The sequence below is a fragment of the Paroedura picta genome, chromosome 5, assembly GCF_049243985.1.
Source record: "Paroedura picta isolate Pp20150507F chromosome 5, Ppicta_v3.0, whole genome shotgun sequence".
Lineage (NCBI taxonomy): Eukaryota > Metazoa > Chordata > Lepidosauria > Squamata > Gekkonidae > Paroedura > Paroedura picta.
This window is the reverse complement of record NC_135373.1, coordinates 51,342,934-51,366,019: the sequence shown is the minus strand read 5'-3', so window position 1 is coordinate 51,366,019 and position 23,086 is coordinate 51,342,934. Positions and strand designations below refer to the sequence as shown.

Sequence of the window (23,086 nt, the reverse complement as noted above, 5' to 3'; positions counted from 1 at the left end):
TTGGCAGTGGAGTAATAGTATACTGCTTTTTCATGAACTCCTTCACAACACCAAAAGGCAACCCTTGAGAATGAGCTCTGCATCCAAAGGGATGTACTAAAAATATTCCATGCTCTCAAACTGAAGCACTTTAAGTGTGAATTGATACCTGTGCAATAGTTATGTAACATGGTTTAAATACTATTGACTTCAGTGGGAAACATTTCTTGTGTTTATAAAGCGGTATTTTGGTGAAGGCCATGTGAAGCCAAATTTGATTTTTAAGCAGTCTTGATTTTCAAAACCGTACCGTAGATTGAATACAAAACTGGTGAAAGCCATGATAATAGTGGTTGCATTATTAAAGCAAAATAAAATATAGAAGGAGTGCATTTATTACATAGACAAATTATCTTGCCGTGGATTGAGGCAGTGCATTTGTTAATTTTAATGACAGGGCGTTAAAATGTGTTGCATAGGCTAGCAATTAAAGCCTAGTAGTGGTTAACCATGGGCTATTCATATAGTTTTATGTATTCTGATGATATAAAACAAGCAAAGCTAAAGAACATGGGAGATGGTATGAAAAAGGAGTTGGTGGTGGGAGGATTTAATTTTTGCCTTTTGGTCATACTTGTCTCTTTCTAAACTGAATAGTAGGGTTGGCTAGTACAGATGATTAATTCAGAATTACATATATATATATGCATATTCCTCTCCTCCCCCCACACACATAGCCTCTAAAAGCCTGATTTCAGGCATTTGGCATCCTTACAAAATATAAATATTCTGCAATGTGTGGGTGGATGTAAGCAGCCTTTCTAGCAAACACCAGATACAGATACATGAAAAATTCCCTCTCACTTGGCAAGAAGATACAAACGATCCTTTTAGTAAATGGCTGTGAATAGTTCTGAATCCTCCTTTTTTTTTCCTCCAACATTTTCATTGACAAAAAGTGTGCTTTTGAGGGTGCTGAAGTAGTTTCTAAATACCACCCTCTCAATAGTTCAGTTTTCTTTATATCTGTATGCAAGAACGAATATGAACTCAGATGTCTCAGCAACACAGGGACATGTTATCATTACCTTCCCTAGTTCCCAAGATGCACCCACCCAATGGAGAACTGCTTTTGTCCCAACATAGAGTTCAGTATGTACAGGTCCCTAAGACATTGCTGAAACGGCACACTCTTTATGCTGTGTGTTGGTGGAGGGGCAGTGCTCTCAGCAAAGTCCTCTGTTTTTGACTCTGATCCACTTGCACGTACAACATAGCGAGTCAGCTCTTCAACATGGTGGCCCTTATCCGCTCTGTGGAGAACACACCAAAGTATTTGTGCTTGTAGGGTTTCACTTACAGGGTAGGAGGCTTTAGAAAAGATCAAGACACAAGAGTAATTTGGTCTATTGACTCACTGGGAACTCTGTTTACATTAAAGTGAATAGAACAGTCTGTAAAGAACTATCATTGAAGGGAGCAGCCCATTCAACTTTTATAATGGAAAAAGGTTAATGTTTATGCAGTAATTATTGTAGGGAGCACCTTGCTTACTTAGTAATGCATTCTCTGTATTTTTAGATAGTTTGTTTTAGATAGTTTGTTATGCATGCCAATGGATCTAATAGTAAACATGGCCCTGTTGGTGTATGTTTACATCTATGGATGAAGGCCACATTGAGAGAATTTTTCCGAATTTGGAGGACTCCCCAGGTTTGCACAAAAAATCCTAACCAGGGCAGAAGGGTGTTAAGACTTGCCAACACAGAGGTGTATATGTGTTGGCCCTGCGTGTGTGTGTGTGCGTGGAGGGTTTCTTTGCGGGTGGGAGACTCAGCTTAATAATTCCTCAGTCACTCTGTGGGGCTCTAAGCATTGCAAGGGGGACATGGAGGGGCTTCTGTTCTCTTCTGCCTTTCCTCTCACATCCTTATCCTCTAGGGAAAACCTATTGCTGCTCATCACACTTCTCAGAATTGTGTCTATCCACCAGGTGTTTCTAGAGGTGAGTCCCCTCAAGGAATGAAGAAAGAGGGTCTGGGGAAGAAGAGAAAGTAAAAGCAGAGGAATGGGATATGTTCTCCCTACCAAGACAAGAAGACGGATCAATTATCCAACTTAGTATAAGTCAACTTTAAATGCTCAGTGACCCCTTGATCAGCTGGGTTGACTGTATGCTCTGTGACCTTGCTCGCCTCTTTTGGATAACTGGGATTACAGAGCTTTGTTGTAAAAGGGAGCATGACCGTGCCTCGAAAGATAGTACACTGACTGCTGGTAGCTGCTCGCAATTTTGTGTCCAGTCACGAACCCCCAGAGAAAGTAAACTCAGAGGCTTCTTTTGATAACCTGTTGGTTTCTCATAGTGGCCACTGGGTGCATCTCGGACAGGGGCTCATGAGCCAGCCGGGAACGTATTCAGAGTTTTTCTGCTTCAGGACACAGGGTTTCCATTCTCATAAAGGCTGCTGATAGATCTGAACTGCATACATTTCTCTAATCTTTTAAAGAGAATGCATGTTATGTTTTATGTAGTTTTTATCAGTGGCTTCATAAATTGTGTTTGTATGTTCATGTGCTAATGTAGAGCCAAATAAATTTTTATGTGTTTATAAAGGATTATTCTAGCAGCAGAAAGGAAGATTTGAATGCTAGGTTTCCATATGCACACTCAATGCATAATTCCATAAAATGTTTATGAATAGCACTCTCTTCCTGAACCAGAAAATTATTGTCATTAAATGTCGCCATTAGTTCCATAGAGAAAAATGGCTCTTTGTTTATGATCACTCCCTCTCCCCCCCTCAGACTTGAGATATCTTCTATCACTCATACTACTTAATTGTTTGCTTGGGGTCTAGAAAAAGCTCAGCTATCATTAAGTAATTATTCATAACAACTCAGTGACATTGTATTTCATAAGGTCCCTGACGGAGCTGCAGCATTAACTGGCTTGTCTGAGGCATGGGAAGGAGTCATGCTCAAAGGGTCATTAGAAAATGACCAGCTCCTTATGTGAATATTTTTTCTCATCGGTAGACTTTCTCTGCTAAATAAACTTGCACTGCAAGCAGTAAAAAGCCAGGGTAATGTGACAATAATAGTAAAAAGAGGTGAACAGCATGGCCTCTAGCAAGATTATTTTGGATTATTTGCTTAGATAGCATAGCAGTTTAAGGTGCATTGGTATGGGTTCTCGGTGATGAGAGGGCGGGCGGCAGTTGAGCTGGAGGGCCTGTTGTCGGCCAGCATGACAGGTGTGCAGCTGGTCCAGGTGGCGTGGCTGCCGTGTTGTTGGGTGGGCAAGGCGGGGCAGCGCAGGAGTGGCTGCCTCAGCGGGTAGGCAGGGCCTGGCCTTGAGGCTTGGCGAAGTTAAAAACCTTGAAGTGTGCGAACTTCCAAGTTAAAGGCTGATGGTTTGCAAAATAACTTTCAAGGAAAATGAATATTACTATTATGAGATGTTCTGGTGTTGGCTGCAATACTTTGATTTGATTTGAAGGTTAACTGCTTGTGAGCATATGTGAAGACTGTATGACAAATTGGGTCAGCTGCAGACAATTTCAAACCTGGTTTACTTTCCATCTGCTAATTTAAGACTTTATTTAAACTCTGGCCATATGGAGGGTGTGAAGATAATGCTTTTTCCTTCCTATTAACTTCCTTCCAAAATCATTATCTTCTGCCTTGAACCATGAGGAAAGTAAGGGTATAAATGTTTTACTAAATGATAAACAAAAGGAGGGTAAAGGAGTTGTTCTTTCTTTTTTTGTAAGATGGGGGGGAGAGTTATCAATGCTTGCTGTGTGTAGTGTCATCTGCATTGTAATGTCTCTTGTTCTTGGAATGTGAAAGAATGGTACTGCTGAATGTTTTGGTAATAATGTCAATATAAGAGAAAACACCGTGGTATAGCTGGCAAACACAACCATATAACAATCAAAAATGTTAAAAATTCATGTGAAAGTTTATTGTTTTAATTTCAAGTTGCATATATTTTTCTGTATTAATATGCAACAAGGTTCCAGGATTAAATACCTCAGCTTTTGTCACAGCATGTTCCATCCAGTATAAAATAAGGGTATAACTATTTAGAATTGCACCATAAGACACAAAATTTGAGATAGTGTTGCATTGAAAGTGATTACATTTCTGTGGTCAGCTGCAACTATGTAATCCAGCCTTTTTCAATCTTTTGACTGTGGAGGAACCCCTGAAATAATATTACCTTTACCTTTTATATATATACCCCTGTGCGAGCACCGGGTCATGTCTGACCCTTGGGGTGACGCCCTCTAGCGTTTTCATGGCAGACTCAATACCGGGTGGTTTGCCAGTGCCTTCCCCAATCATTACTGTTTACCCCCCAGCAAGCTGGGTACTCATTTTACCGATCTCGGAAGGATGGAAGGATGAGTCAACCTTGAGCCGGCTGCTGGGATTGAACTCCCAGCCTCATGGGCAGAGTTTCAGACTGCATTTCTGCTGCCTTACCACTCTGCGCCACAAGAGGCTCTTCATTCTAAGGTAGTACTTAGGCTTAAAAAAAATGTTGTCTTTATGGTAGTAACATCCTCAAATCATGTTAAACATAGTTTGTCATTGGACTCTTTCTGTAAAGTTTGCAATGTGTATTTAAAAAGAGCTCTCTTTCCTGTAAAGAAAAGATCATAGTTTCCAGAGCCCTGCTTCACTGTTATCTCTATCTCTGCATTGTACATTAATGGCTGTCATTTAAATGATGTCAATAATGGATTGGTCATTTGGTTCTGTTCTTCACTGCAAATACATGCCTTTGATAAAGTGGGATAACTCTTTGTTACTTGATGAAAGCAGTTTCAGTTGTTAAGGTTAATGATAACCAGAGCTTTGCTTTAGCAAATGACACCAGAATAAATATTAGACACTACGATTAAAAACTTATTACAATTGAGTATACATACTGCAAATTGCAACAATGGCTCTTTTAGAAAGTCTTTGTGCAGAAACCATGACTGTTGATAGCTATATTTAAGAAAAATGGCCAGAAATTTCCATGTTCAAAATTACCATAATGGCCATGCTCAAAATTACCAAGTATTTGAGAACCCTTTGGGGTTCTGAATCTCCTTTTTCTGAAAAGGATATTTTATAGTTGTGTAGCAGAAACAGGCTAGAGGTAGAAGGAATGGAAATCATTTCAAGCATCTCTTGATCTTTTTAGGATTCTTTGGAATGTTTCCCGTTTTTTATTATGTCTTTCCCAAGCTGGCTCATGTAATAAATATTCTGATGGGATTGCATTAACTTTCTGATTTTGAACATGCTGTCAATGCAGCGGAAGAACATGTCTGGGAGAAAATTGTTCTGTATCTAGTAGGAAGAATGGGTGATATGCGGAGGCATTGCCAACAAGTGGTTCACAGGTTGATGTTATTATTAAGCAGTGCTTGTTCAAATATTCCTGGGGGTGCTATCTATGCTCTTACTTTTTCTTACACTTCAGAATCTTGAATTCCTCCTGTCTGTAATGGGTTCTTCCAGTTTACAGTTTTTATGATCATTCCCCAAGGGTAGGCTTATGGGCCCAAATTGACTTGGGGAAGGCAAAGGCAAAAGACCCTGTAATTGAGTCTGCCATGGAAACGCTAGAAGGCATCATCCCAAGTGTCAGACATGACCCGGTGCTTGTACAAGGGATACCTTTACATTTAAAGCAAAAAATTCAGATTGTACCCAGGCTACCTAAGTGTGCAAATAACAAAAGACAGAAAATTAAAGAATTAAACATTGAAGCTTGCCTGAAGGTCTCTTCTCTTCAGTGCAGCAGAATCATCCAAATTATGTCACACCTCCTGTTGCTACAGGCAGGGCTGTGCAAATTTGGGTAGACTGTATTGGCTCAGGGCAAGGCTGACCCTCCAGTCTTAATATAGCCCAGCTCCATAACTGATTTTACGCCCAACTAGACAAAACTCCTCCTGGATGTAAGACTACTACTGGAGCATCTTGCAGAGGAGCTTGAGGCCTTTCATGTTGCCTGCTGCATTTTAAAAAGCCTGTAATAAAGTGCTGTTGTCTGGAACTGCCTATTCAGACTATAAAGAAAATCCTTTTTTTTTTCTGTGGAGGGTTAAACAAAAAACCTTCACTGAGGTTTGACAATTTCCCCCCTCTGAGCAGAGAACAGGTGGGGGGGGGGGTCAGCTCACTTGCTTTCCAGACATACCTCAGTCCACTATCACACAAATGCTAATAGAGGTAATGGGTGGCTCTTGGTGGGCGGGGCTTGCTCTGGAGAATTTTGAACGTTCAGCACATTGTCGGCAGTATGAATCAGATTTTATGTATAGAGATGAAGGTAGTTCAGTTCATAATCTAGAGACTCATTATGGTTTAATGCCTTATTTTGCAAAAAGTAAACATCAAACATGGCATGTGAATAATAGGCACAAAATCTGTTTGATGTTTATCTTTTGTAAAAAAAACAAAAACATTAAGCCATAATGAGACTCCAGATGGGAATGGTCATTTTAATTTTTTTATTTTTTGCTTCTATGCTGTCTTTATTGAAGTTCTGTTTCTTTTTTTATGTTAGTTTTGGAAAGATAGGAAACCTGGCTTGAGCTGATCCTGTAGCTCTTGATACTTAACAAGGAGTCACATTCTTTTACTTAGTCAGATAATTCCTTAACACCTGCCATAGGCTGTTTGACAAAGTGCTAACTTGTATAATTCTTTATGTGCTTATGGCATAATCATTCTTCATACAACAGAACTATACCCATTACTTTTGACAACTTTTCAGTTATATAGCTGTTTGTTTTAAGGTAATATAGGTAAGACAATTGTTTGCACCAATATATATATATATATATATATATATATATATATATATATATATATATATATATATATATATATATATATATATATATATATATATATATATATATATATATATATATATATATATATATATATATATATATATATATATATATATATATATATATATATTAATTGTATAACCCCCAGTGTAGTGAAAAAAGCAGGCACTTAGTTCCTGAAGATTAAGGTATCTAAACTGAGCAATGAATCTAGCCTTAGATCACCAGATGAGATTTCATAGAGATTTCTGAAATAGCTCTTAATACACAAGAAGAGGTCCACATCTTACTTCCAGAACATAAATTGATTTTCAGATTAAATAGGTTCTTTCTCTCCTGGCCGTAGTCCTTCAAGTAGGTGTAATGGGTCCTACATGATATTTCATTTGGGGATTTATGCCAAGGTCATGATGTGGCCCAGGCAATGGTAAACTGCCTCCAAACATCCCCTGCCTGGCAACCAGACAATCTCAGGATCTCCTGGCTATGAAAAATAATAATAAATATATCCACATATTTATATATGTATTTATATGTGTAAGTTCATCTGGGACAGGCACCCGAGATTACCCTTGAAGGCACCGGGTGTGGGAGGGTTGATGGGGAAGAGGAGGAACATTTTTATGCTGCTGCCTGGTTCTTAGCAATTGTGGGTTTTTCACGTGGGGGGCTTAAATTTTTATGATTGTGGGTTTTATGCTCTATGATTGTAACCCTCCATGAGACAGTTCCCCGATAGTGGCGGGAAACAAATCAAAATAAATAATATTTTTCCTCATGGGATGTCTTTGAGGATATAGTATGCTAACCCCAGTTATGTAACCCCTGCAACTCCTTGGAGAAGGGGTGGAATAGAAATGTGAACAATAAAGAGCTGTTTCTAATGGGTCTATCTGTGATGATGATGACGACTTGGAATTTTGGTGACATTACGGGAGATGTACAATTTGTTGGCTGTATTTCTTCCAGGAGTATGTTTATCTCCATTGGGCATAGATCTTGTAAAAGCACCTAAGTACAATACAGTTTATGGGGATGGGGCAAAAACAGACAATATAATTAACAAGACTGAATCTCCTCTTGGCTTCTTAGAGTATGGCTCTCTGTTCCACATTATGTGGGTTCAGGTTACAAGTCAACAGCAAAAAGTTGAGCTCCAGCTTTGTGGATGCATTCAAGTGGGCTGTTGAATAGCCACTAGCCTAGTTCCCCATGGCAACTAAACATTGCCACCAGGAGGAGAAGCTTGCTAAAAGGGAGGGTTCCCTCTGCCCCCGTTTCATACCACAAATAGCTAATGGTGATATGCAAATAGGTAGCCTACCCCCGAAAAAGTGGTCTCTTATCCCATATTTAGCCCATCTAATAGGATTGATTTGCAGCACAACAGCCCTGACTACTGTAGATAAACGAGGCAGAAAATGTTCCATGGAAAAATGTTGTTGTGGTTGTTGTTGTTATTGCTTTTATGTACTGCTCATAGACATGATTCATATATAGAATCAGAAAATTTGCTGGTGATGACCTGTTTTGTGTAGAGATCGCTTCTGTGAGCTCTAAATAGCTGTAAAGCACTATACCTGTAAGCACCAATGGTGATTAGCAGAAAAGAGCAGGCATATTTATGTTCGGAATGTGAAAGGAGTCTAGAAAAATGAATGAAGAATGAAAGCACTTGGGCTGCTGAAGAGAGGTAGTCGCCCTTTTCAGACCTCAGGCAAGAATGTGAATGTTTGGACTTGAGTAGAGGAATTTAGTAGAAAGATTGATAGGAGAGTCAGGAATGCTTCAGAAGTGAAATTCTTTTCCAGGCTTTGATTGAATGATGGCTTATGAAGAGAGCTCTTCATAATTCTAGTCTGAGGTTTGTTTTTAACAGCACTAATCTCAAAACTTGGTTTAAATGCCATGTTAAAAAATGGCTTCTGTCTGCAGAATGATTTCTTAAAAAATGATTAATAGAAAAATATGCCTTTCAGTAATAATTCTCAAATTTCACCCCCCACCACACACACTGCTCTCTATATCTGCCCTCCTAATGCACTGTTTGATCAGGCCTGCTGAAACTATGTGCTTGTTCAGAGCCATAGCTGTCAAATCCTGCTGTTGCTAAGGGACTGTGAGTTGGGCCATTCCCATTGATTGGGCCAAGGGCCAGCTCACGCCTTGTTTGGCAGAGCAGGCAATAGGCTGTATATCCAATGACAGAAGTAGACTGGTCTGGAGTCCTAAAATAATGTTATGCAATTCCCACCAAATATTTTATTCACATTGGTTACTGATAGCAGCTTTGGAGGTAAGGGAGGTTTTTCTCTTTCAAAACTACAAAGGTTATGTATCTCTGCCACTAGTCAGATGTTCAAATGATTTCCACACCAAGACTTACAGGCTTGGCCCTTTGTCAGGTTCACTGTAGGAAGTTCACAAAGTCACGTTTGTTAGTTTTTGAGAGTTAGACATTGAATGTGATAGAGGAGTTCAGAAAAAGGAAGCAGGAGGGACTTGCCTTCAAGATGTCTCTGATACCAGAAGGTGTTCCGCTGAGCTAAGAATTCTGGCAAGAATGGTAATAGGAGTTCAGACAGAGTTTATAATGCATTTCATTGCTGTGAACACTGAGCAATAGCATGGCTTTGGTATTCAAGGGTGCTGATAACATCATTGTGAGTTCTTGCTTTCACAGGAAGAACTGATTTATTTCAGTAAAATCAGAGTCCAGTAGCACCTTTAAGACCAACAAAGATTTATTCAAGGTGTGCAAGCACTCTTCCTCTTCTTCTTTCAGGGCAGACTAGAATAACTCTGCATAGGACTGTACTGCCAATCAAGTATCTTAAGTATGTTTTGGACCTGTATACCTTTCTGCCCATCTTCTGTTGTATGTTTTTCCTCAAGAAGAAGAGAACCAGGAGTGGAGACATAGGATCCATTTGCTATGACCATAGTTAATACTCTTCTGACTCAAGGGAAGATATAGGGGCCAAGTCTCAGTCTTTCTGTGCCACTGCTGTTCTGATCTGTAATATGGGGATATTCAGTCAGTCTGTAGCAGTGCTAAGTGCTTGTCAAGAAAGGTGGGGCTGTCACTGGCAAAATACATGGACATGTTTGCGTCCTTTCTAGCATTTGACACATAGTGATGGCCAACTAATGATGGCACTGCTGCCGCCGCCTCCCCCCCTGCACACGCATGCACACATGCTTCCCTGTAAGATGTCACCACTGCTTCAGAAGTGTTCATGGAGGTAGAGGCCAAGGCAAGTGGTAGGGACATGGACCAGCGGGGTGCAGATGAGGAGAGGAATGGAAGGGACGGGGTTTGACTGCATGGGTGGTGAGATGGCCACGGCGGTATCTACTTAGATAAAAGATGGTGGTTGAATTACTGCAGGGGTGGGAATCTGCCTCTCTTGCCCTGCTGTATTTTTATGTGTACTTTATCTTGCATGGCAATGCATATTCGTTGCCACTCATAGGTTTGGAGGCACCCAAACCTCTGATTGGTTGCCTCCATTGATTGACAGGCTGAGGAGCAGTGACTAAAAGAGCACGTTACTCTCCCTAGTGCCCTTTTCACCACCAGTGAGAAGGGGGAAATGTGAGATGGTGCGGCAGAGTGTGAAGGAAAGAAATGGCTTATTATCATGCATTTGCAGGTAGGAGACATGACACGATTTTGCTCCATGTGCAGAAGTGGTTTATAATTCTATGATGTACACATATTTGGCTCCCTCAAGAAGTTGACTCTACCTGCAGCTTCTGAAAGCTGTGGGAAAAGAATTTCTACATGAGAATATATGAGTAAGTGTTAATATGCATAAGTAAATTAACATCTAATTAAGAAGCGACTATAAGTATGTCATGAATGCATATGGCAATCTATGAAGGAAAATCTAACTACTGTTTTTCTTTTCCCTAATTTCTGGGTTTATGTGGGTGTGTGGTTAGATTTACCTCACTGCATGAGCAGATGCTGCAATCAACCAATTCTACACATATTTCTAAGCACTTTGTATCATTTATTAGTCAAGTGCTCAACTGAATTCTGATTCATGTTTTGAATACATGTGCACTTGACTGAGGAATTTTTCCTAAAGTCACATGAGGAAGTGAGTGCTGGGGTGCTGGTGAAAAAATATCTGTAGATAGGGAAGCTTTGTCCTACAAGTAAACAATTTCAAATTTACCTTTTCTAAGGAAGGTAATATAGCAGGTATGGCAGAGTAACTCCAGAAAGCCCTGGATTATACACCTCCCCTTGACTGATTTCAATTTGGCTTCAGTCAAATGGTACAGATATGATTTTGATGATCTGCTAGCCAAAGATTTCAGTGTTCCAGAAATTACTACATACTTGTGTAACAGTTTGCTGCAGCTGCTCGCAAAGTATGAGTAGAACTTTCCCACAAGATGTTAAGTGGAACTCTGCAGTGGACTGTTTTGAGCAGTATATCAAGAACTGGTCTATTCTGATGACAGTTTGTGAACAAAACTCTCATGGCCAAAACCTTCAGTATTGAGTTTAAGAGAAACATTTACCGTATTTGCCAGCGTATAAGACGACCCCCCAACATTTCCACTCAAAATATAGAGTTTGTCACCATTGTATGGCTGCAGCATGACCTCAGTGCCTCCGGCCCGCCCCTGCATCTCCCTGTGACTGACACTGGCACTAGTGTGCAAGTGCGCATGTGTGAGCTCTGCGTAGACAAGGGGTGGGCCGGAGCGCCGCTGCTTCCCGCCAAGCAGAATGGGCCGGTCACGCTAAAAAGGCTGGCACCCCTGTCTTGCTGCTGATGCCCGCCGCAGCCACGCTGATTACCCACCGCGGCTGTGCTGGATACTGCGCGATACTGGATGGAATGTAGAATGAGGTGGGCGGGCATCGGGAGGCAACTATGGGAAGCTATGTCTATCCCAACTGAAGTGCACCCGGTGTATAGGACGACCCCCCTATATGGCTATAACCCACTCATCCTTCCAAAATGGCCAATAATGGGCCTGAAGGGAGTGGGAAGGGGAAGGGGCCCCAGGTGGGCAAGTACACAGCTATGCTTCCCAACCATATTCTGCACAGTCCCACCTCTTCTGGGGTTTCTTGAAGGCTGAAGAATGTTCAGGGGTTTCTCAATGGTAAAAAGGTTGAGAAAGGCTGTCTTAGACTGTTAAAGTGATAATTTAACTTTGAACATCAGTAGCTGCTTCTGCTGGTATAGAAAGAATATTCCCTTCCTTTGGACTCATTCATTCTAAATAGAGAAATTGTTTGCAACTTGATAAAGCAAGAAAGCTTATTTTTCTTTTCCAGATTATGAACAAGCAAGAAAATGGAAGATGAGAGAGCTGATGTAGTCAGTCTGATTATTTAAAAATATGTTTTGTTTAACCACGTTAGTTAATAAATGTGGCTGTTTAAGCAAGTACAAAAATATATATGCCAGATAATGTATGGCATATTAAGTGATCATTATTTTAATGAATATTTTTCCTCTACTAATAAAGTATAGCAGAAAAGTTGTCCAAATGTCCAAACCTATGAATGATTAACCTATCAAACTAGAGAGTTCAAGTTGCAATGTTTTCATAATTATCTGTTTCAAATAGTAAATAACCAAACAAGCATCAATTTTCTTGTATAAATGTAAAACTAATTTGAAAGTGATTATTTAAAAATAAAGCGTCATCTGGGATGTGAATATCAAGGTTATAACAGCCAGCAAGAAAGATCCCTTATGTAGAAAACCATTTGTAAAATACTGTCTTACTGACTAGTGATTTAAATCAAATCCACACTGGTCAAGGCTGTGGTCCGGTGGCTAAAATGGAGCAAGCTACAACTAAATCCCAACAAGATGAGGGTGATGCTTATTCTTAAGGTGTCTTCAGAATTTAATTTGCAGCAAGACTGGGGGGGGGGGAGAGCATAAACCACATCGATTTTTCTTTTTTCTGCCTGTTTGTAAGCTTGAGTGACATTCTGATGAGCATAACCCTGCCCCCCCAGTCTCATGGCCCTTTCTCTTGCCCAACAGGTGGATGCATTTCTGTTATGCAAACTCAAAATGTAGGAATGGGCTTATGTGATTTTTGCTTCTCTATAGTCTCAAAGACCCTTGCATCTGGAAGACAAGAAGTCGAGGCTCTGTGTTTATTTTCAAAGAGACAAGAAGCGTAGCTTTTGACAACCTGACCGATGTATAACCCATAATCTGAGAGACAGGTTTAAGAGGGTGGTAGGCACTCTGTGTGAGGGAAAAGGGACGTCATATAAATCTTCTGGGCTGTACAGAACAGGAGTGCTGTTTAGGGAGGGAACAAGCCTCCCACTTATGTTTCTGCCCTTACATGACTATTCCTTGGGCGCATTCACGTTTCTGGTTATTATGAAGTATTAAGAAGCAGTCCAACCATTTTTGTGTGTGTTTTGTACTGCACATATTTAAAAAACCCTCTGCTCTGTTTAGCCAAAAGGTATGCCTGGAAATTTCCATTAGCACCCCCTCCCCAGTCTTTCTAGCACAGGCATAATGCTGGCTATCAGCAGCATGCTTAAAAGATTCCTAGTGGTCTGTGGGATCTCTCAGAGTAAGATATGGGATCTCCTCCTGGCCCTATCCCACTCCCCCACCCAGCTAGCCTTAGCCAGAACACAGAAGCTGCTTAGCACAGCAGGGCAATTTTAAAAAAGGCAACCAGGTGTTCTGTGTGTGTGTAGTGTGTGGGGGGGGGAGTATTGCCTGCTTGCTTGCTCATTGTATCCCCCCAATTTCTTCCCTACCTATTTTTTTGCCTAACAGCCCCCCCCTCTCCCCTGTGTGCTCGACTTTCAAGCAGCATTTTGTGTTGCTGTAGCAATCTAGAATGCTCCCCCAAATTTCCCCCTATATACAAGATCTGTGCACAGCAGGCCACTTTTATTATTTTGGTGTGTTTTTTTTAAGCTCTTAGCTATTCTTTTAGGCAGCGAACTGTTGTGATCTTTGTGCATGTAAATGTTTGGCATTCCAGCATCTTGCACTTGTCCTTTTCTTTTCAAGCAATGTGTTTAGGTTTATTTGTGTTTTCTTTTCCCTGTATGTTTATTTTAGAATCCATCTGTGGAGCTCATCTAGCCAGAAGGACTTTGATTGTTATTTAAAACTGACGCTTCTCTCTTGGAAGCAGCACATAACCTTAGCAGCCAGGATGGGGAGGAAACTGAGCAGAAAGGTTTTTCTTTTTCATTCAGACATAATAATCCTTCAGCTGTAATGGCAAGACACTCAGCTGGAATGTCAGCAGATAAGGCTATTCTCCATTGATAACCAAAATTTATTTTGGCTTGGAATTGCCTTTTGCTTTTTAGCCTTGACGAACGGTTAACCTGAATGAATTGTTTAATCGATGAGTGCAGGAATTCTCATTGATCGTTTTAACAAATGTGGATAAATGGTTGCCTGACATTGTCCTTGAAGCGATTAGGGAGAGGGATGCATTTGCACCATGGCTAATTCCTTTCTCTCATATTGGTATGATGATCATGGAGAAGGATTTGTTGTCTGTGTGGTTCTGTATGTTTTTCTTTTCCTGCTATTAACCCTCTCTTTTGTTGTTAGGGTTGGAAATTCCAGGTTGGGGAATTCCTGGAGATTTGGGGTGGAGGGAAGGGTTTGGGGAGGGAGCTCAGTGAGGTATGATTCCATAGAAGCCACCCTTTGAAGCAGCCATTTTCTTCAGGGAAACTGATCTCTGTCATCTGGAAATTAATTGTATCTTGAGGAGATCTCTGGGGCCCCACTTGGAGACTGACAGCCCTAGGTTGTGTGACTATCATAAGCCTGCAGAACATTTATGTCTTTTCCCCTTCCCTTATCATGCATCGGTAAAAGACAATATCCGGTTTCATTTGTGGATTCCTGCTGGATTTGAGAGATGCTATTATTGCATCTTTTTTAAAAAATAGAAAAATAAAAACAGGTTTCCATTTGTCAGAAAGCATCTGCTCTGGGTTTTAGCAAATGTTCCTTCCGGGTGGTATTTGCTGATTTTAAAGGCTGGTGTTTTTTTACTACCTCATTATCATCTTTCTCTGTTATTGTTGCATGAAGTTGCCTTGCATAATGGATTAAATTTGGGTGGCGTGTGAACTGTGGCCTCCACCAGTGCTTCATCGTGTCAGGCTGTTTTCTGTTATCATAGTATGAAGTTGAAGCAGCGACTTGCATGGAAAGGTTCAAGTGAGTAGCTGTGTTAGTCTGAAGTAGCACATGGAACGGGACATTGTTATGTCAGCACTCCATACCTGTCCAGTTCCTGCTCATTGTCACCATTTTGACTAGTTAAAGAAAAATCTCTTCAGAATTTTTTCTTTCTCTGTGTGTCTGGACTGTTAAAGGCAGGTTAATGTTTGGCCACTGTATGAACAGAATCTCAGGTCTCAGTTAAGAATGCTTAACTAGATGGGGGTTTTGGTCCGATCCTGCATGGTTCTTCTTGTATTCGAATGTTGCTTATATTATGTTCCTCATGCCAGAAAATGAGTGGCATCTCATTTGGAAAGGTTCAGCACAGCATAGAACTGCATGCCTCAGCAAAATGTTTGACGAATCAAGAAAACTTTGAGGGGTTCCATGCCAAATTTCTTCCAATTATGAAGAAACAAGTTCCTGAATGGGTGCTCCCTGCACATGCAAGGACAATACGACCTGAGATTTTCTAAAGCACCTTCTATTCCAGGGTAGTGGAGAAAAAGCACTGATCCCTAATTGTTGTAAAATTGTTGTTTGTTAAATTTCCTTATGCTGGTCTCTGACCATAATAAAGATCTGACTGGCTGACGGACTATTCCAGGGCAGTGGAGGAAAGGCATGGTAGACACTTTACAATGGGGGAAGAGATGCTGTAGGGAAGATGCAAGCAGCACCACTCTGAGGATAAGCGGACCTCATCAAACCAAAGTCAAGTTAATTTTCCATTGAGGGGTGGTTGTCAGAATAAAACCCTTTCCAAACCGGAGGAACACTGCAAATTAACATGACATACTGATGTCACCTTGAAGTTATGTTGACTGTGTGTGTGTGTGTGTGGGGGGGGTGATGCTCTTGTTTTTTGGGCAAAAGTCTGTGGTTAGAAGATAATTCTACCATAGAGTTTTTGCCCAAAAGCCAGAGTGTTGCTCCCTGATGTCACTGATGTGCTTATGCCACTTCTGGGTGACCAACACCTTGTGTTAATTTGTGATGTATTGCCACCTTCCCATTCTCCCCTGGCAACTATGAAGGACCTGGGAACCCTATTACAGCTGTGATCCAGAATACTGTGAATACAGCTGTGATCCTCTTAAGGTCACCAAGTACTGTGCCAAATCAGGAGCAGAATTGGGCATTTTGTAATTGGTAGTGGTAGCTCTACAGCTTCATGTTGTATGATTTTTTCAATCTTAGCTGTATTTATTGTGCAGGTACTTCTGCATCTTGACTCTACTTAGTACATCCTGACAATTAGTCATCCCCCCCCATTTGAGGAAATCTGTTTCAGTGTATCTGAAGGAGTTTGCATATAACATGCTAAGTTTCTCAGTTCTTGCTTATACCCAGAATTGAACTTTGTTGGCCCTAATAGCAATAGCTGTGTAAAAGCATTTCAAAGCAGTATGGTGTCTAAATGAAAACTGGAAAGGGTTGTTTCTTGCTTGTGGTCTCTGTTGAATCAATTTGGCTTCAATGAGTCTATGAAAACTAGAATATTCTCCATCTTGGTATTTTAGAAGTCAGCCAATTGGTAAGAGGGTTTCAATCAAGGACACTGTAAATATGATTTATTTAGTGCAGAGGCTCCTGATAGTGTGAGAAAGAGAGAAAGAGGCTCCTGATAGTGAACATTTCTTGCTCTGCTTGGACTGGGCTATAGCCCTGTGATGTGACAATGCTGCAAGAGGAGTTTGCTACTGCTTTGGGGGACATTTTGTGGTTGCTTTGCACCTTCCCTTCCTAGGCTAGCTTTTATATGTTCTCTTCTGGGAAGAAGCTAGAATGTGATAATGGGGCCTGACAGAGAAGGGTGGAAGCCAGGATAGAGGCAGAGGAGCCCTGGCTCAGTTGTAGAGTACCTTTGGATATATAAGGTCCCAGGTTTAATCCCTGGCATCGCCAGTTGAAAGTTATCCAGTAGTAGGTGATGTGAAGGACCTTTGCCTGAGGCCCTGGAGCTGCTGCCAGCGGGAATAGATATGACTGACCTTAATGGACTGAAGGTTGATTTCTACAGAAGGTTGTTTCATGGGTGTTCAGATATCACAGTTTACTACCGTTTGTTCTGACCTCCAGCTCAATATCCAAACCATGATTTGAGCTTCCAAATGATTGGAGTTGCTTATCTCCATTTTAGTTTTCCGTCCTCTCAGCATTTGTGATTGTTAAACCAGCTGGCGTGTCTGTGATGCCTGCAGAGGAAGAGTGATGGCTGAAATTATCCTTTTCCATTCAGGCCCCACATTCGATCACAGCACAAATCATGGTTTGAAGTAACCATTTTTAGCAGGCTAGTCTGGCCTGGAGGGAATTCGACCCTCAGCCCCAAAGTGGTGATTGGCATTTCCCCAGACATGCAAGAAAGGGCCACAAGAGCCAAGCAGGGAGCCAGTCCCTTGGTAACTAAGATGCAAACAAAAAACACACCATTTTTTACAATACAGAAGTTGTTTTTTACACTTCATAGAATTTGTACTTCAGAGTAATCCATGACTGGAATTTGGTCGTCATTTCTAACACTTTCTGGAACTTTTCACCCTCTAAGCCTAAACTCCCTGTTATCCTTCACAGTAGTTCTACTGGCAATAAGAGGACAGCTCTAGAGTAGGTTACTTGAGGGTGCTGTAAGGTCTTAATGCTCTTTTGGGTTACAGTTTACATCTGTCTGCCTTAGAAGGGAGCAGGATAGACATTCTTTAACTGCTGTAACACATTGCTGTAAATAGGCCTGCAGGAATGCATCACACGCTCACACCCCAATGCCAGCTTCCCAAGCAACTCAGGTGAGGCCGGGCCTGGGCGTTGTGCATTGCCTTGACGGTGGTGCAGGTAACGTCTGCTGTTCAAAAAATTAAATGAAATGCCAATTTTATAGGTTTCCACTCCCCCTTGTGACTTCTGCGATGTTACCAAACGTGTAACAATGTCACTCCATTGCTTTAGGTGTTCACAGTGGCCACCCTGCAGAAACAAGACAATGATGAGCGATGCAAGTGAGATGCTGGCTGCAGCTCTGGAGCAGATGGACGGCATCATTGCAGGTAGAACTTGTTTTGTTGTCGTTCTTGGTGGGATTGGGTTCTGGCCTTGGGAAGGCATTGTGAAACTGTTTTGGGGATTGTGGGAATCCAGTTGAAAGACATCTCTGGACTGATTCATGCAAACATCTCCATCAGCCTGCTGGCAGCTCTCTTCTTAGACCTCCCCATCTGTTTTTCAATGCTGTTGAGTAATTTGGCTCTGCTGTTGTAATCTAAATGTGGTAGGCACAAGTTGTTTATTTTTCCAAATCCAGATCAAACTGTGGGTTGATATTGGATTACTAACAGGGGAATGGTGAAGACCCAGCTCAAGCGCAGGGACAGGGAGCTGGTGAAGCCATTTTTAAACTATACTGCGAATGGCAGATGAAGGATCTGCTTTATTGTCAGCTCCCAGGTGGGAAAGTAGACTGCTGCTTATAGAAGACTGGCATATTATGACAAAGGTTGAAATAGGATACAGTGCTTTCCCTTGATGAGCTAGCTTTCTGTGTGTGTGGAGTTTTTTTGGCAATGCAAATGATTTCCCTCCTCCTGCACCCTTCCCCCAGTTGAAAGTAATGCCGTCTAAGAGCAGTTTGGCATTCTCTTTTACTGACCATGAAAACTAGTCCTTGATTGTGTTTTGTTATTCGGTTCAGAGAGGGAACAGCCACAGGAAGGGAGCTCCAACTTTACACATTAGCATTTTGGTTTGGTTCCATTCCAAACATCTGTCCAAGCTAGAAAATTGTTTTGTGTGGGAGCTGGAAGGATGAAGATGTCAAGTCTCCTGCATCAGTTATTTTAATTCCCTTTGTAGGTTACCTTCATAAGAAGAAGTATCCTGCCATTCCACTGTTCCATCTTGCTAAAGATCTGCAATATAAATGCGGTTTGCACGTGTATAGCCGATGTGGAATGCAGCATCTTTCCACCCATGCATCTCTGCTTCCATACAGAGCGTTTGTTTTATCAAGTTCCGTGTAGAGCAGTCAAGTACTTATCAGTAAAAAGCTCAGCATCAAGACTGTGTCTTGATGTGTCAGTAAAAAGCTCAGCATCAATATTAAAAAATGGAATAGACAAGTAAAACTCAGCCATGATGATTACATGGATCCTCCATGTTTACAGATAATATACTTCTCGGGTACTACATAGCTCCTGGGGGAGGCAATAATGCGAAACGTTTTTTGTCTTAATGACCTGCTTGTAATCTCATATCCCTCTGTCTGGTCACTGTTTTTTGGATTTGAGCAGACTGAACAATACAGCAAAAAAATGTTTGAGGACCAAATAGCGGGTGGTAGGCACTGTTTGAGTAGAGAAGATCTGTCGCAACCAGTTCATTTTTTAGCTCTGTTTCCACTGAGAAGGATCCCTGCCAAGGTAAAAGGGGAAATTAGTTCTGAGGAGTTCCTTGGATTGGTGTGGAGAGAAACTTATTACAGATATCTCAGTAGTTTAGGGGGATGCTGGTGTTTCTAATAAAGGAGGTTTGGGGTACCAGCAGAAGGTACCAGCCTTAAAAGGTAACCGGAAAACGCAGAAGTGTATTTTAATACACAGAAATAAAAGCCCCTCAATGTAAAGATAACTCAGAAACTAAGATACTATACCTTTCTAAAGCCTAAAATTAAGATCAACAAGCTGTGCAACTGAATTTCACAACAAACCTCGACCTGCTCATTCTGTGTTAAATAATATTTTTCATTTTGTTGCATTTTAACATCATCTCCGCGCCATTTTGAAAATGTTTTAGTGAAGAGGGCGCTTATACCTCCCCATAAAGTTGCAGGGTTGAGTTGAAGACAACTCTTCTCACAGTTGACAGGGTGGCTTTATTATTTTAAAACAAAGAAACTACATACTTGGGCTGCTTGCTTAGTAAGGTAATACATTTTTAAGTTTTGGAGAGAAAAATTTACCTCAGTATCGGGAAGTTGTAGGGCGCCCATCATAAATGTGCTTTCTGAATAGTGGTGCTTTTAACAAACTGAGGCTTGCTTGATTCCTGGTATATAGTCAAGAAACTACATCTAAATTTATAAATGGTCCTGCAACCTTTCTCTTTCTCCTTCCACTTCCCTGGGTATTGAGCTCTCCAAGCAAAACACAGAAGTTTAACTTTATCTCCCTGCTGTTGCATCACTGCCAAAGCAACAGTTTTAGATTTCTGGGCCTCTTTCCCTTTGCTGTACTCTCACCGGCATGAATATCCAAAGTTTCTTTTTATTCACATCAGGTACTCTTATGCCACAAATACAAGCTGGTGTTTTGTGTTGTTAAAGGTCAGAATCAGGGTAGTATGTCTTCAGTACCTGAATAGTAGGTGGCACAAAATGAATGCCATGCATTGCAGCCTTAATTACTTAAATCATGTTGCAAAGAATACCTTGCAAATCTAACCAGAGGCCTGTTTCTAATTAATATACTTAGCAGAAGCAGCAGTTTGCATATTGTTTAAAAGGAATTCTCAGGAAGCCTTTGAATTCTGGTGGAGCAGTTTTAATACATTCATGTATTAAATGTACCTTAATGCATGCATGTTTCTAAATATGTCACACATGTCATTTGGCTTATCTGTTTTAATTTACAAAGTTTTGAAGAAGCAAAGTTGTGTAAAACAGCAATAAATACCAGGCTGTAGAGTTAGTATACAGTAGAAGATCAAGTGTAGAACTTGGTCTGGGAGAATGGGGTTCAGAGTTCTGCTGGCTGGGCGCTCCTGGACAAAGAACATTCTCTCATAGCTAACAGCCAAGCCCTATTTACTGTCTTGATGGGAAGATAAAATACAGTAGTTGTCTGTATATGCTGCTTTAAGTGCTAAGCAAATAAGGGGAAAGTAGGCTATAAAGCCAAATGCTTACCAGCTCAAAAAGCTTGGATTTTCAAAAGTCAAGGCACGTTTTTAAAGGAATCTTCACGTTTGTATCAATTCTTCACAGTTAAAACACTATTCTCCCCACAGACGTGTATGCATGTATAGTGTTTTGTTAAACACAGACATAAAAACCTCTCAGTGTAAAGATAACTTAGAAACTAAGAAAAGATACTATACCTCTCTGAAGCCTGAAATTAAGATCAACAAACTGTATAACAGTACAATCAAAATTCTATATATGCTGTTAAAAAAAGACAGCTAATACTGTATTTGACTGTTGTGTTTCTCTAGGCTCCAAGGCATTGGAATATTCCAATGGCATATTTGATTGCCAATCCCCAACTTCTCCGTTCATGGGGAGCCTGCGAGCCCTACATCTGGTGGAGGATTTGCGTGGTTTATTGGAAATGATGGAGGTGGATGAGAAAGAAGGATTGCGGTGTCAAGTCCCAGATTCGACAGCAGAGATATTGATTGAATGGCTACAGAGTCAAATGGTAAGACAGTACAAGGGATTACTTTGGGTGGACAGTTGCTCTATCTGACTGGCCAAAATTATTAGTAGGAACCTACAGTAGAATCATAGAATCCTAGAGTTGGAAGGAACCTCATCTAGTCCAACCCCCTGTAGAATGCAAGAACTCACAACTACCTGCCCACCCACAGTTACCCCAGTTCCATGCCCAGATGATGCCCCCTCCCTCCAAACCCCCCCCCCCCAGAATCCCTGGCCAGTCTGGCTTAGAGGAAATTTGCCTCCTGATGCCAAAGTGGTGATTGGCATGCAAGAAAGGGCCACAAGGGCCAAGCACCAACACAACCCCTTCTGCCTACCCACTTACAGTTTGTCTAAGTTCACAGAAGCAGCATTTCTGTCAGGTGTCTATCTAGCCTCTGCTTAAAAACTTCCAAAGAAGGAGAACCCACAACTTCCCAGGGAAGCCTGTTCCACTGAGGAACTGCTGTAACTGCCAGGAACGTCTTCCAGATTTTTAGCCAAAAATTCTTTTGAGTTAATTTGAAATTACAATTCCTGTTGTATTGATTTGTCTGGAAAGTAGGTGTAATACCTTGTTTTGGGGGGAAATTGCGCTTTGCATTTTGGCTGCATTCCGCTTCAGAGATGTGAAGTATTCATAAATTCTTCAGCCAGTTGACTCTGGTTTTGACTTGCTTGTTTCTATTATTTTGAAAATGTCTACTCTGTTTTCTGTCTATGTCCGTGTCAACCAAGGGTAGCAGTGGTTGACATAGTAGTGCTGTGTCCCTTTCTGACAGCTTGAAAGTTGTGGGGTTGCAAATGCTGGCAAAAGGCAGGGGAACATTGTATTGCTCTGTAATGTGTAGACTGCAATTGCTTCTTTATAGAATGCATACCTCAATAAGGAGTCATTAGTATGTTGACCAAATGTTGGCAAAGCTGGAATTAATATTTACAGTCCTTGATGGAATGAAATATCAGTTTTGATTCTAAGCCTGGGGAGGAAAGACTCATTCTTGGGTACCCCATTGTGTTTCCAGCTGCTCTCCATTGTATACTTGTTCCCACCTCATGACTTTTACATTCCTGCTCTGAATGACTACTTTGAATTTCTTCCAAAATCTCCTACAATTTTAAATAAATCCTGCTCACAGAATCTACACTTAGCAGAGTCTCTTGTGTAGTAGAAATTTCCACTCTGATTATGCAGATGTTGGTCCTCTTGAAAAGAGGTCTCGAAATCTCATATCTGTTCATAAGAGGAATGTCCTGCAATGGAGGATTAACTATTGAGAAGGAACTATCCAGGTGAGGGGAAGATAGAGTATTCCTTAATCTCTTCTTTGAAGGCACCATCCCTTGTTCTACAGAGACGCAGTTGGTTTCAGTGGTTTTCATTCAAAGGTGTGAAGAGGTTCAGAGTTTACATCATACCTGGAGTTCTTTAGTGGTTGTTTCATTCCTCTTTCACTCTTTAATCTCAAAGGTGATTTATCACAGTTAAGGTGTGTAGCTGTTATTACTCCTAATTTGCCTTGATTTAAAAGAAAACTCCAGTTTGCTGCTCCTGGCAAATTCCAGAGTTCAAAGCAATTATAAACAGAAGAGGCAATAATTCACTC

General features: G+C 41.0%; 1 protein-coding gene across 5 annotated transcripts in view; it reads left to right on the top strand.

The window, feature by feature from the left end:
• The window catches only part of PPFIBP1 (PPFIB scaffold protein 1), a 108,972-nt gene that overhangs the window by 26,275 nt on the left and 59,611 nt on the right, over positions 1 to 23,086 (top strand). For all 5 annotated transcript variants that reach the window (XM_077337878.1, XM_077337877.1, XM_077337880.1 and 2 more), the window contains 2 exons: positions 18,020 to 18,117; positions 21,275 to 21,480. In XM_077337878.1, coding sequence (XP_077193993.1) covers positions 18,054 to 18,117; positions 21,275 to 21,480 — 270 coding nt within the window. In that variant the 5' untranslated portion in view covers positions 18,020 to 18,053. Of the gene's footprint in view, positions 1 to 18,019; positions 18,118 to 21,274; positions 21,481 to 23,086 lie in introns of those variants that run through there.